Consider the following 14,288-nt stretch of genomic DNA (forward strand, 5'->3'; position numbering starts at 1 on the left):
ACCTAAGGAAGACTGGAAAATTCATAGTTAAAAGTTCACTTGGTTTGTCTCAGAGTCAGCCCCTAGGATATGATATCCAGGATAAGCTAGTTGAGACAGATAAAGTCTACGTTGTAGGTATCTACAGGTATGTTCTGGTTTTAAAAGTCTGGTGCTTACCTAATCATTCTTACAGCAAAATGAGGGATACTGAAAAGCTCATTAAAATTGTCCACTTGTATAATTAAACTTTGGGATCGTCAGCTTCTGAAAAGCCAAATCCTACTCATACCTTCTACAGCCTGTGGTGTGATAATAGCTGGGATATTGTTTTCACAATTTCTTGAGAGTGTGATGTCTGTATATTCCCAGCATAGCAAAATAGAAGAGGGATGATTTTATTGAAAGTGTCTTTTGTGGGCTCGGTGACCACAGTGTGGCTTGAAGGAAGCAGGACATTCGTTTGGAGTGGCTGTTGCCCTGCAGAAGGTGCAGGGTGGTGAATAGGGACATGGTGCAAAATGAGAACTGAGCTTCTCTGTGGAACTTCCCATAGCCTCTGGTAAGCTTTATTTCCTAAATAAAGGCCGAGGCTGCACTTAATGTGTGTCAGAATACAAACCCAAGAGAGGATCTTTCCACATTAGGAGGCAGAGGTGCAGAATGGAGCAAGGAGTGTGGGAAGGGCTTGCAGTGCTGCTCCTTGTCCTGTGGCTGCTGTGTGCAGAGGACAGCGCAGGCTGGGGGCTCAGTTCCTGTGGGCAGCACACAGAGCTAACCCATGTTAGGCACTGCTAGAGGCTCACTTGAAACAGACGTGTGGGATCCTGAAAATCATTGAAGGGAAGGGCTTTAAGGAATGACACTACATCAAAGCTCTGTACAGATTAGGCATAACGAACAAATTATATATACTTCTAAAACAGTCATTGCTGAGCACACTGTCTTCTCCACCCACAAGATTTACTATAAAAAGACCTCTGCAGATTGGTATGTCAGGCCTACAGATGTCAGTGTGCTTGATGGGGTAGAGACTGACAGTGATTCAGACAGACTTTTACTTTTTCCTTAATCTTTTTTTGAGGGGGTTGCTTTTGTTTCAGCTGGGCAAGTCAGGCCAAATCCAGAGGCAGCCAGGAAAAGGGGAGGGGGCACAACTTCTGTGCTGTAGTGGTGTCCCACCAAGCTCGGTGACCACCTTGCAAGGACAGGGAGCTGACAGGTGGAAAGCTCTTCCCAGAGGGTGAGGTCACTTATGTGGAACGCAGGCATCTCCCGCTGTTTGTGATACCCTCAGAATCCCCGCCTGGCTGCCATCAGGCCATGCCCATCTCATTTCTCCCCTGCAGATAACAACACCGTGTCTGAGCTGAGCTCCCTGCACGAGGAGGACCTGAATTTCCGCCAGCCCTACCGGCAGGCGCGCAGGAAGCCCCTGCCCCCCGCGGGGGACGCGGACGGCGACGCCGAGTACTGGGCGGGAATGGTGGGCAGCACCTCCCGCTCCCAGGCCGTGTCTGACTACAGGGACGAGCGGGACGGCTACTGGCACAGGTGAGGGACACCGCGGCAGGGGACAGCTCTGTCTGGCAAAGGGCTGAAGAAAGCAGAAGGGACAGATGGACTGGTAGCTCTCCCCTGTTTCCTGCTGCCTTTGCTCTGCTTAGTGGGAGAGAGGGGCTAGGGAGAAATAGGAAATCTGGACAGATTATTAGATGAGGTCAGAATGAAGCTGATTGCAACTCGTAACATGTAACAAGAGCTGCACTTGTGCACTGGCAAGCAGATCTGTAAAAATCATCTATTCCTGCTCATATTAAGAGTCATAATACTTCTTTCTTCCTGAAGTAGATATTTATTCTTATTTCTGCCCCTTCTGAGTATTGCAAAGCCATATCCATTAAGGAACAATGAGCCTGCTGAAGATTCCCTAGCTGGGTGAAGATAGGTACAAACCCCAGTCCCAGTGGGATGTAAAAGTGAGATCAATAGGGAACTAAGCCACTCTTCCCATGGTGGGAAAGTGCAAATCTCTCTCTTGAGCTTTATACCTGATGCATGCAGCACTTCCCAATGCTGGTGTGCTTTATTATATAGCAGTCACACCCTCCTGCTTTGGTGCAGCTAGACCAGTGCTCCAGGCCTGAAGGACTCGCACTCTGGTGCGTAAAGAGAGATAGCCCAACCTTCCCTCAAGCAGCCCAGTATTCCAAAAGCAATGGCAGGGATTTTCTTCCTTCGGTACTGGGTTATTGTACCAGCTCACTGTCTTTAAACCTGCTTCAAAACTGCCCTGCTGTGAGCTTCTATGGCTGGGCTCTTGGGTTTTTCCAGCAGGATATACACCTACAAGCTCTGGGATGAAGGAGAAGCAGGTCCAGCCCTGCATATTGGAGGACAGGGCAGATGCACCCTGGGGATAACCTCAGGTAACATTAGACACAAAGGACCTGAGCTATGTGCACTAAGCTGCCTTTATACTCAGCAGAGAGAACCCGAGGTTTCAAGGATGTGATAGATTCTCTTCCTATGGAAGACGATGAAAACAGCTCAGATGATACATGCCCCCAGGAGGGCGTGTTTCCCTCCATTGTCTGTGCAGGCAGCCGGGGGGAAGAGTGCAGCTGGATCTAACTCTACCTCCTCCCTGTTGCAGCCAGCAGAGATCCAAGTCGGAGATGCTGTCCCGTAAGAGCTTCTCGGTGGGCGTGCCGGCCGTGTCCATGGACGAGCTGGCGGCCTTTGCCGAGTCCTACGGGCAGCAGCAGCAGCAGCGGCCGCGGCGGGCGGACAGCCAGGAGCTGCGGCGCTTCGAGCGCTCCGAGTCGCACGGCGGGCGCGGCGGGGCCCTGCCCCGCCAGGACAGCTCCCTGGAGGAATACTACAGCAAGCGCTGCAGGGCCAGCCGCGAGCCGCTGACGGACTCGGAGCGGGGCTGGTCCTACAGCCCGCCCCGCCGGCGCGCCCACGAGGAGAAGCACCTTCCCCGGCTGGTGAGCCGCACGCCCGGAGGGAGCCAGAAATACGATCACTCCTACCTCAGCAGCGTCCTGGACAGGAAATCGCGGAGCTACGATGAGAGCGGTGACCACTGTGCCACCCCCTCGAAGCTGAGCTCGCAGCCCAGCCAGAGGGGAGGCAGCACCTACTACGCCTGGTCGCCGCCCTCCACCTACAAAGGCGAGAAGTCGCAGCCGCCGCCGCCGCAGTCGTCGTCCCCCGAGCAGGACGAGGAGGAGGAGGACAGCCTGCCTCCCTACAGTGAGAGGGAGCTGAGCCGAGGCCCTTCCTACAGGGCCAGGGAACAGGCCTACCTCAATGCCTCTGACAAGAAGAGGAAAAAGGACCCCAAGAAAACAGTGAGGCCATGTCTGGTGGTCCTGGTCCAAATAGGCTGAGTGGAGAGCCACCAGGCAGGGGTTACCAACCAGAGTTGATGGGGAAGGGGGTTTTCCAGGAGGGTGACACCTGGAGTCTGGGTGTGACGGTGTTCACAGGGGTCTCAGGTTGAGAGAAGAGACGAGGATTTGACTCCATGGTTCAGGAGGCTTGATTTATTATTTTATGATATATATTACATTAAAACTATACTAAAAGAATAGAAGAAAGGATTTAATAAGAAGGCCAGCTAAGAACAGAATAAGAAGGAATGATAACAAAGGCTTGTGTCTCGCACTCTCTGTCCGAGCCAGCTGACTGTGATTATCCATTAATTAGAAACAACCAACATGGGCCAATCACAGATGCACCTATTGCATTCCACAGCAGCAGATAACCATTGTTTACATTTTGTTCCTGAGGCCTCTCAACTTCTCAGGAGGAAAAATCCTAAGGAAAGGATTTTTCATAAGAGATGTCTGCGACATCTGGGTGTCACTCGCTGTGGGAAGAGGGGAAGGAATTGGGGGGATAGGCAGCCAGAAAGGGTAATAGCTCCTACACAGGAGCCCATGATGGAGGGGAAAGCCAGATGTGCCTGGGACTGGGGAGGTAAGGGATGTCTTTGGCATCTGTGGCCTGGTAATCCAAGGCGGAGGGAGTTTATCTAGAGTTCAGGAGGAATGGGGTAGGGAAGTTACCCAGGCCTTACAGAAATTACAGGGCTTTGCTTTGGCTTTGATTCTTGTTAAAGAAAGGTTGAAAGGCTCTTGTTTTTCTGGACTGGAACAGGGCTGCTATCAGGGGATGATGTAAGGGCATCTTTCTGGAAGGGGTGAGATCACAGACTCCCATGGGTGCGTGAGCCCATGGGGGCCATTCATGCCAAAGGCATTCCTCACCCAGGATACCAGCAAGTGCAAAACATCCTGCCACAGCCTAAGCTGGTGAGGACTGATAAGGTCATAGTTGCTGGGGAAGGGGATCTTCCCCATCTAACCCAGCTGGGGAAATCTGCACCACGAGGGAAACCTTATCATTAGAATAACTTGGCTGTGGGAGAGAGGACTGGATTGTGAGTGGGCAAAGCTATTGCTGTTTAGTTTTGTCTCTGTCAAAGCTTTGTCTGTCCCTTTGTCTGTACCAATGGGAGATTTCCTGTTGACATTTAATCTTCTCTCTTTCCTCTCAGAATGATTTCCCAACAAGGATGTCCCTTGTGGTTTGAAGTTGTTGTGGACCTGTCATGTTGATGGGCTGGATATCATGAGGTGACTGCAGTGGAGAAGATGCAGAGCAACAAGCAAGACATGCCTCTGTGAACCTTTGCAGCCATCAGCCATGGACTGTTTCAACTTTTTGTTCCATCCAGGGGAGCTGAGGCTTTTGTAAGAGACAGACTCCCATGGACAGCACTCGCTCTCAGAGGCTCTGGGAGTCTGCCAGGAAAATGAGGCTGGGGCTCTCTTTGGTGCCCTGTTTTCCAGTGCCCTCCATTCTGCTCTGGATGGCAGCCACGTCCCTACTGCCTCTGCAGCCCTCCCTGCAGCCCTGAACTACAAGTGAGGCTGCCTTTGTGCCTCTTGCCCTGTCCTATGTGCAGAGGGAGGCCTCTTGCTCTCTCTGTCTCCTCTTGTTTGGATCAAAATTGTCTCCATACCTAAAGCCTTTTCTGTATCACCTGTGCTGGGAGGAGGCCTTGTTCTTACAACTGCAGACTGCCTCCAGCTGATCAGGCCCCAAATCACGAAAGAAAATCCACATCCTTTCAGATACTGTAAGAAAATGACTGATGAGATGTTACCTTGATAAGGGCTGAATGGGGAAAGAGACAATTATGAGCTGGTTTGTTCAATATATTTAGTTCTGTTCGTTGTGTAATGAGAGTTGCAGGTGAGATTGATGTATTGTTCTGAAAGTGGGTCAAAGTAGCTTTTATTGTGATGAGAGCATGATTTGTTTCCCCCCTGCCCCCCCAACTGTGTTTTGTTTTGATGCTGTTGCATTTCCTTGCAGCTCAGCTGTGAGCCTGTAGAGCTTCAAACTGGAGCACCTGCTCCACTGTTTTAAAAGCAGTGCTCTGGCCTTCCTAGTGCTCTGCTTCCAGCACCACCAGACACTTCTGCCACTCTAGTGAGTGGCCTTTTTGTTCCAAGGAAGCAAAAAGGGGACAGTCTCAGTGAGAGGGCAGCTGCAGACCTTCATCCTGTGCCACTGGTATCACTCCTTTCTGGGAATAGTTTCCCAGAAGAAGCTACTACTGAAGAGAGCAGTAACAGCAGTGGGAAAAGAACAAGCACTGTGGATTGCTACAAGCTTTGAAAGTCACCCTTTTCACTTAAAACCATTCCATTCACGTTGGTTGGGATGTGGTTTTAGTGGCTGTTGTCTCAGGAATAGCTTTATTTAGAAGTGAGTGCTTCACACCATGTGGAAGCCTGACATTCTGGTTTTCATAGAGTATTATATAGTCATTTATTTAGCTGCTAAAATCACCATGTGAGGGAAGATGATGAGAACATTTTAAGGTCCAGTATCTTGATCCCTATTACACCTAGAAACAACATAATGCCCTATTGTGTTATGGACTTTTATTTTTATCACCCTCTGAAATGACATCTTTGTTGCTCCTCTGGGAACTTGGGAACCTGTCTGGCCTCAGATGCTCATACTGGCACTACTGTTTGGAACACAAGGTATATTAACATCACTGCAGTTCTCCATAAAAATGATAGATTAATTTCTGTGTTACTCCTTTGCCAGATAGTTTATCCACCAGGAATTGTCAGGGGAGAGGAAGAATAATCTCCATAGATTTGATGTTTCTCCACAGAAATAATCTCCATTGATTTGATGCCAGTTTTCATGTGAGAAGGTGAGTTGATGAAAGGATGATGTTCTTCTCTCACACTCCTCTAGTGATGGCTGTAGTTTTGGAAATCTCTATCCTGGGTCTTCCTGGCCAGAGAGGGAATAGCCAGCAGGAACATACAGTTGTGGAATTGCAGAATTGTTTGTGCAGAGGTAGCCTTCCAAGATTTAAAGATTTAAAGTTTCAATCTTGGCAACCCCTGTGCCATGAATTTCAAGGCAGCTTAGCCCTGCTATCGTTTCCATCAGATCCAGGAAACAGTTGACAGAAATTTTAAAATGCATCTGACTATCCCAAAAAGGGGTCAAACCAGTGGTTTTACAGTCTCTGAATACCTCTATATTTTAAGCTCATACTGAAAGCCTGAGCATTACAATCTCTTCATTTCAGTTATGTTCTGTCCCTTATCTCAGTCAATGTAGTTTATTTGATCAAGCCCTCAGGAATGAGCTGTGCGTATTAAAAATACAAATCTTCATTTGTTTGAGTCAGTTTTGTTTGTTCAGTGCTGGTACTTTAGGGCATCTGTACACTGTGTGTAAGAAGTTGCCATTTGCGTATCTAGCTTATAAATAGTTGCAAGCCAATAGTAGTTGCAAGCCAATTCTTTTAAGAAAACTGTTTTAATTGTACAAACAACTGTTTGTGAGAATTTGGAAGCATCTCTTGAATCGAAGTACCTGGAAAAGTACTGAAGATTTTATGACTAGTGATTCTGTGAGTTTGAACCAGATGATAAAAGATTCAGCTGAAGAAAAAAAAAGGAGGTCTTAATTTCCTGAAGTCAGATCTGAGCAGCAGCAACCTTGCTCTACAATTTTGAATTCCCTATCTCTCTGTACAAATCTGCAGGAATTTTCAGTTACTGATCATGTCTGTCCTCAGGCCGCCTTTATTTTTCCCATTAGAAATGTGTCTGCAGCAGCAGCAGCAAATGGACCAAATCAAGAAGTGAGGGGTGACTGTCTGCACAGCTACACAACCCTAATGACCTGTGACTCCTGCAGCAGGGGAGCAGGGGGCCAGAGACAGACAGACAGCTCATTTTTCAGGAGAGGAGTAATGGTTTGTGTCTATGCCATCTTTCAGAACACCCGCAGAATGCTGGTGCTGGGAAATAATGAGCCTGGTTAATATGGGGTCTTAAGTTATAAGTTTTCCAGTGATGAATTTTTATTGCTGGCATAAAATTAAAATCCTTTTCTTACTGGATATGGATGTCTCGGTTATGTCAAGGACACGGAGAGTTTTGTGGTCTTCAAATGACAGCATCACAACAGTGATTTGCTAAGAAAACAGATACTGAGAAAGAATCGTGTAAAAATTTAAAAGAGCCCCTAGAGCAAAAGCAGGATCAAGCTTTAGCAGTAGATTTGACTGTACTGTCAAAAAAAGTAATCTTTGCTACTGGAGGAAAAAAAAGGTTTTTATATAATGGAATGGGCAAATAAATATCAATGGTAATGACTTTTCATCAATCCCATTATTCCTTCAAAGTACATTGTAAAAGTTCCAATGGGTGGCTTCAGTGTGAAGATCCTCAGAACACTCCATTACCACTGAAATGGAAAATTAACAAAATTAGCACTCTGAATACTTTAAATTTTTGAGAAACCCTCAACATTTATGAGCTGAAAGAGGCAGCCAGAATTGCTCAGGTCTTTGTGCTGGCACATGGTACAGGGGACTGGAGCTGTGACATCCCCACCTTTGTTACTGGAGTTGGATTAGAAGTGGCCATCAGCAGTGCTCCCCAGAGCTGCTCCATCCCTGAGAGATAAAGGACAGCTGCTGGGAGAAATCCCTGAGAAGGAGCAATCGCAAAATACTGCAGCAGTCGAACCTTGCCACAAACTGTTCCAGGTACATAAATGCAGCACTACAGTGTTTGTCATGCCTGGGCTATTCTGAACATAGTTTTAATGGTGTGGAGATTGTTGAGAAACTGCACGGAGCTGTTTCTCCAGGTAGCTTTCACAAGATGTGCATGAGGATCTGTTCTTGGTCAGCAGTTACAGGATTTGGCACGTGGCAATAAAAGCTAAAGGGGCTTTAGCCCATTTTTTACTGGAGCAGAGTAGAATCCAGGAGCCAAGATGCCTTTCGCATCTACCAGGTGCTGCAGATTTGCCTCTATAATTCCAGAAACCTCTGTGGTGTAGCATCTGCATCAGGCTGTGCTGGCTGTACATGCTTTCTGCAACAGCTGTGATGCTGAAACCACCCTCGTGTCACCTGGGGCTCATGAAGTCCCTTTCTCATTTCCTGGAAGATCACAGAAGGTATCTACTGCATAATCTGAAGAAACAGCAATCATTTTGATGTGATCTCAGAAATGCCAGCTGGATTTACCAGCATTAGAAAGAGCAGAAATCTAAAGAATAAAGTTAGCTTATACCAAAGGAAGGAACCTGCTGTGATTCCCACATGAATTCTCTTGTGACCTTTATAATTCTTTCTGACGTTCACCCCTGCCTGCACTGGGGCCTTGCCAGGGCAGGCCATCACCTCCTCTCCCTTTTGCCTGTCATTTTTTGTCATGCTTGTAGTGCTTCTCTGACCCCTCTGCTTTCCTTTGGCTCTCTCCAGTCAGCCTTCAGTGTGGTGCCTAGGGATTCCAATGGAGATGTTTGGATGTAGAATGAGTGGCATTTTGTAAAAAGGCACTTTTACCCCCTATAAAAACAAAAATTACAGAATGCCCACAACAAAACCCCAAGCCCTCCAGATATTCTCTCAAGCCTAAGCAGTGGTGTTACTGGAAACATTTTAAAAATGAAAGCTGAACATAATTTCAAAACGGGTCCGTATTGTTTCCATCCCCAGGGCAGCTGCAGTCAGAGGTGTGGAGTGCAAAGAGCAGGAGCAAATGCATTCAGGTTTCATTGTCCTTGGTGAGAGCAGTGGCAAAAAGGAGCAGCATTTAATGACTCAGAAAGCAAATGGAGTTCCAGGGTGCTGTTACTTGCAGGTGAGTTAGAAGTGTGAACTAGAAGTTGACAGGCTTGGCCTAAAAGCAAAATTCAGTCCAGGGAAGCTTGAGCCCTGGCCCAGGGGTACAATTTTCTTGCTGTTTACAAATGCCTGGGCTTTTTTCCTGCCTCTGTTGCTGCCTACCACAGCCATTACACAGGGAGTGAGTGGCTTTCTTTGCTGCTGTCATTTTACTTAGATTGTCCTCCCCTGTAATGAACTTTTTCAATATGAGGGGGAGAAGGACGTAACAATACTCTATAATGAAAATGTAACACTTTTATAGCTTTTGGGGAGACATCCACATCCCCAATTACCAGGCATTATACATTTGCCATGCATACAGCATCGAAGTCGTTGCATTTGAGTTGTCACCATGGAGAATAAAAGCAGGAAAAGCTCCCACCAATCTGCCTTTTTATTATCCTGCAGGCAAATAATCTGCCCAATTTTTTCTAAGATATGAGCAGTTTACATGAGTAGTTTTCAATCCATTTTTTTGATTACTGGGCAATAAACCAAATATTTTCCAGTGGAGCAGCAGACCCTCTATAAATCTCATACCATTCACAGGATAACATACAAAAAACCATTCTGCCCAGTATTTTTATATAAAAAACCCATGCAGGTACTGTATGGAGCCACACTCCTTCAGAGAAAGGATAAACTCTCCCCTGCTCTTGGAGATGTAAAACTTTTATTCAGAAAACTTTTATCTTTTTAGTACAAATATATTCTTGTGGTCTCTTTGTCCTAAGATCTGCTGTACTCTGGACTGATTATTTTTGTGTCACAAACAATCAACTTCATTTGGATCCTGTCTCAGTGTTGTAAATAATGGATTAAGACTCACATCGTTTGTAGGTGTAACCTAAACAGCATTTACATGTTTAGATCGTGTCTGATAGGTGTTATCAGCAGTCAGGTGCAGGAGCAGCAGCTCCCAGCTCTGCCCTGTATTTCCCTCTGCAAGACCATCCCTTGGCTCTGAAAATTGTCACTCATCCTCTATTTTACCACCTGTGAAAGTGCTCAGTGTTTCTTTGGGCTTCTTTATCACTCCTCTGTCCATCCCTCAATGCTCCCCCTCTGCAGAAGTCTCCAAGCCAACATGGAGCAGGAAAGGTGTCCATACATTAAAGACTAATGAGGGTGAGGAAGACCTTACAACAGAGCTTCAGAGCTTCACCCAGCTCAGAGCTCTGCAGGAAATCACTTTGGGTGGGAAGGTGTCTGTGCCAGCCAAGGAGAGGTGCCCTGCAGCTCCCACTGCAATTCCTGGTTACAACTTGTACACATATCCATAAGCACTTGGCTGTAGGAACACATTTGTGGTTCAGGGCCATTTCTGAATTAGAGAAAGGAGTCTGAAAAAATTGCCTCAAATGGCACAGGACAACCTATTACAGCAGGTGTAGTGTTTTCATTTAGTCCTTGCTATGTGAGAGAAATCCTTTCTGTTTACATGTCATGTTGTTTCCATCAGCCTCTCCAGAGCAGGTGGGAGTGATTTTCATGTCCCAGTTATCAGATCTTCTCTTGGAGCAACAAATCACTCAGTGCACTTGTCTCTGAATAGGTACTCCAGGGTAGTGAGAGGCAGGGCTCCAACTGGTTGCATTTCACAGTCAAGAGCCTTCTAAATCATTAATTAATTTAGTCTTTGAAAGTTCTTTGCTTCCTGGCAAAACCAGAATGTGTGTTTCTACAGGCCTCAGGCCTGCTCACCTTGGAATTAAAGTTTTGGCAAGGAGTTTTAACATCCAGTAGGGTGGAGATCAGGTAAAGCAGCAGGACAAAAAAGTTAAAAGCTTTACCTTGTGTAAAGTGTGTAAGAGATGTGTAAAGTGTGTAAAACGTGTAAAGATACACTGCCCACTGCTGTGTCCTTCTTAAGGACCAGTCTGTGTGTGTTTGGTTTTTTATTCTTCCTTTCTTTTTCCTCTTTAAATAGAAATACACATTTATCTATATAAAATTTTTTGTCTTCGCTCCTCAGAAGAGAGATCTGAGGCTGCCTTCTGTTCAGGCCAGTAATGTGCCTGCATGAAAAATCTCTCTCCCCAGTTTCAGTAAAATGCAACCCAGGCTGGTTCTTGTGAATAGCTGTAAAAGGAAAGTTGCTGTAGCAGAACTCTGTAATCAAGAGGTCTCCATGGACAGACTGTCATCCTGATGAGAGACACTTCTTAATTAAGAGAAGATGCTGCATTGTAGGGGAAACATTCCTGTGTCCCAACTTCCCTCATCATATCAATGAGCCTGGAGTTACAGAGCTCCCAACAACAAGGGGCTTTAGAGGATTTCAAGAGAGTTATAAGTCTAAAAGTTCAACACTGAAGCATGTGCAGCATGCAGAGAACACATTTCAAAATGTTTTTGAAGAGCAGAAGCCTAGTTTGTACTGCTTCACAGATCTTTGAAAGGCAGAGTGTGGATAGCATCCCAAGTATTGCTGGGAACATCTGAGATCCACACACTTCTGTGAAAAGCTCAACCTCACTTGCAAGAAAATCAATTGAAAAGCTGCCCTTGCAGCTAAGCTTGAATGATTTCCTGTTTGAGCATCTCAATTACACTTGATTTCATGATTAAACTCATTCAGATTAATGGGAAAACAAAAAAAAGTCATGGTCAAAATACAGAAAGAACAGTTTAGGGGAGTGAGAGAAAACACTGGTGTTTGTGAAGCAGCTAGGAGAGTCTGGAAAAGGAAAACAGCTGCCTGCAGATGAGCACTAAATTCAAGCAAAGGGAAAGGTAACACGCTGGGGTGCTTCAGACATCAAGTGGCAACACAAAAATGCTGCATGAGCATTGATCACCTCACTCAGCTGATCAGGACTCTTATGTTGTTTCACCCTGTGCAATACAACTCCAGGGAGTGAACCTGGGTGCTGTCCCTGCCCATCTGCTCTGCATGAAGTATCAGTGTACTATATTCTCTATGTATGGTATATTCTGGAGTAAAATTATTTGCCACAGCCCACATTCAGTCACTCTCATTGCCAGGCTGTCCATGGGGGCACAAGGTGCACCAAAGCCAACACGTGGTCCTGGCCACAACCAGTTAGGTGGCAACCTGGCATTTTTAGAACATGACAGCCATCTCTCTGAGAAGTCATGCAGTCAGGCAAGTCCTCACAGAGTTTTGTTTGCCATCATCTCTAGAAAGAGGCTGATCCCAAAATGGCCCTCTGCCTGTTCTTCCTGTACCTCAATGAATGACTAAGAGAGAACATGAAAAGTGTGGCACAGAAAATGTCCTCAGCTGTTCATAGCTCTCCCACTCTGCCTGGCTCCCAGCTAAGGGAACCTGAATTAACCATGCAATGAAGCTGAATTGGATGCTGTGGGCTCATTTGAAAATTGAACAGAAACAATTTTATAGCAGAAGAGTTCACCTGGGTTAATACTGCTTGGCTTCTGTGCCCCTGGCACCTTTTACTCTGTAAGTGCCACCCCCCTGGCCTTGCTTTGTCCCTTCCACAAATGTACACAATTGGCTGCAACTCCAGCTCTGAGGCAAGAGACATCTTTTCAGCTGCTTTATGGGGGCAGAATTACCATTCAGAATAAATAAATGCTTTGGTAACAGCTTGTGCAGCAAGGACAGCACCAAAATGAATTGTAGTTTCCATCTTCTGGTGGCAATGGACTTTCTGATGGGTCTGGGAAAGCAGAAACAACGACAATGTGACAGGATTTTTCAGGTCTAGCCCTTCTTGGAAATATAAAACAAAAAGAGGAAGAAAAGCAACAAACCTCTTAAAATATGTATTTTTTGGGAACTAACAGCAATACTGGCCACATTATTTATTTCTTTTTTTTTTTTGGCCAGTCTTTTCTCTGACTCCAGACCTCTCAGTGGTACATACCATGCTCCTCATGAGCCTGTGGTCCAAATTGGGCTAATTGAACTCTGAGAAGTCTGTCATTTAAAAAGCATGGATCATCTCATGGATCTTAAGAGCACAGCCATGTGAACACTTACTCAGCACAACTGTATTATTCAGGCTCTCAGGGAGAAGGTGGGAGTAGAGACCAAATGACTTAAACCAGATCTGCTGCCAGTGGAGCAAGAAGTTGTGCCCTTTGTGGCAGCAGTTGGTGGCTAAGGGAGGCATGGATGTATCCACATTACTCAGACTGATATTCCAGTCATATTCTGGTCACAGCCTCCTTGCTTCCTAGGGATCCTGTGCTCCTCATGCTGAGGAATGATCTCCCCTGTTTGGGAGCTCACCCCTGTGTGAAAGATCGCTGTTTGCACCAGGCCTGTATGTGGTGCTGAAAATAAAAATTCTGCAGCACAACAGATTCGATGGCTTCGCTCTCTTGCCTGAAGCACACTGTGATTTCTTCCCTTGTTTGTCTTCGTGGGTGGAACAGGCATTTCAGTCTATACTGCCACACTCATTACAGGGAGTTCTTCCATGCTAGAGATATTAACATCTTTGTTATTACTGCCAGTTCCCTCCTCCTCCCCCGTACCAAGCGGTTGCCTGAGCTAGAATTCCTGTTGAGGACACACTTCCAGTAGTAGTATTCTCCTCCTCAAAGTGAAGAAGATCACTTCAGAGGTCAGATCCTTCTGCTTTCTCAGAATCCTGCATCCTTCATGTTCCTTAGAAAGTAATTATTAAAACTGTCAAAACCACTCACAGAAACATCACAGAAATGCTCGGAGTCAGTCAAGAAATCGTAATTACCTCTTTGTAGTCATTAACAATGCAAAACCATGGTATTTGAATTCAAAAGTTTTATCCAAGAGAAAATGTTGAACATTTAATAGAAAATCAGTTTGACACAGCTTATTTTTCAAGTGCCATCATTCTTCTGTTCATCATTTTCCTGTTCATTTTCAGTTCATCAGACAATTAAAAGATTAGAATTGAAAAAGTCATCCTAAATACTTTTTAAAGACTTACAAAAACATTCATAAAGTGCCAGCCACAAAAACACCTAAACAAAACTCTGAGAGAAACACCTATTAGGATTTTAGTTTAGTTAACTGCTGCTCAGGACTAAGCTGTCAGACAGTAGCATGATTTGTGGAATTGTCAATTTAACAATGAAACAACCC

The 14,288-nt window shown here is 45.7% G+C and overlaps 1 protein-coding gene across 3 annotated transcripts in view; it reads left to right on the forward strand.

The window, feature by feature from the left end:
* ILDR2 (immunoglobulin like domain containing receptor 2) overlaps positions 1-7,701 on the forward strand; it is a 38,804-nt gene extending 31,103 nt beyond the window's left edge. For 2 of the 3 annotated variants that reach the window (XM_058019161.1, XM_058019162.1), the window contains exons 8-10: positions 1,329-1,533; positions 2,636-3,338; positions 4,550-7,701. In XM_058019161.1, the coding sequence (XP_057875144.1) occupies positions 1,329-1,533; positions 2,636-3,338; positions 4,550-4,585 (944 nt within the window). In that variant the 3' untranslated portion in view covers positions 4,586-7,701. The other variant, XM_058019160.1, reaches the window with a different exon arrangement.
* The last annotated feature ends 6,587 nt before the right edge of the window (positions 7,702-14,288 follow it).

Source organism: Melospiza georgiana, chromosome 2 (assembly GCF_028018845.1).
Source record: "Melospiza georgiana isolate bMelGeo1 chromosome 2, bMelGeo1.pri, whole genome shotgun sequence".
Classification (NCBI taxonomy): domain Eukaryota; kingdom Metazoa; phylum Chordata; class Aves; order Passeriformes; family Passerellidae; genus Melospiza; species Melospiza georgiana.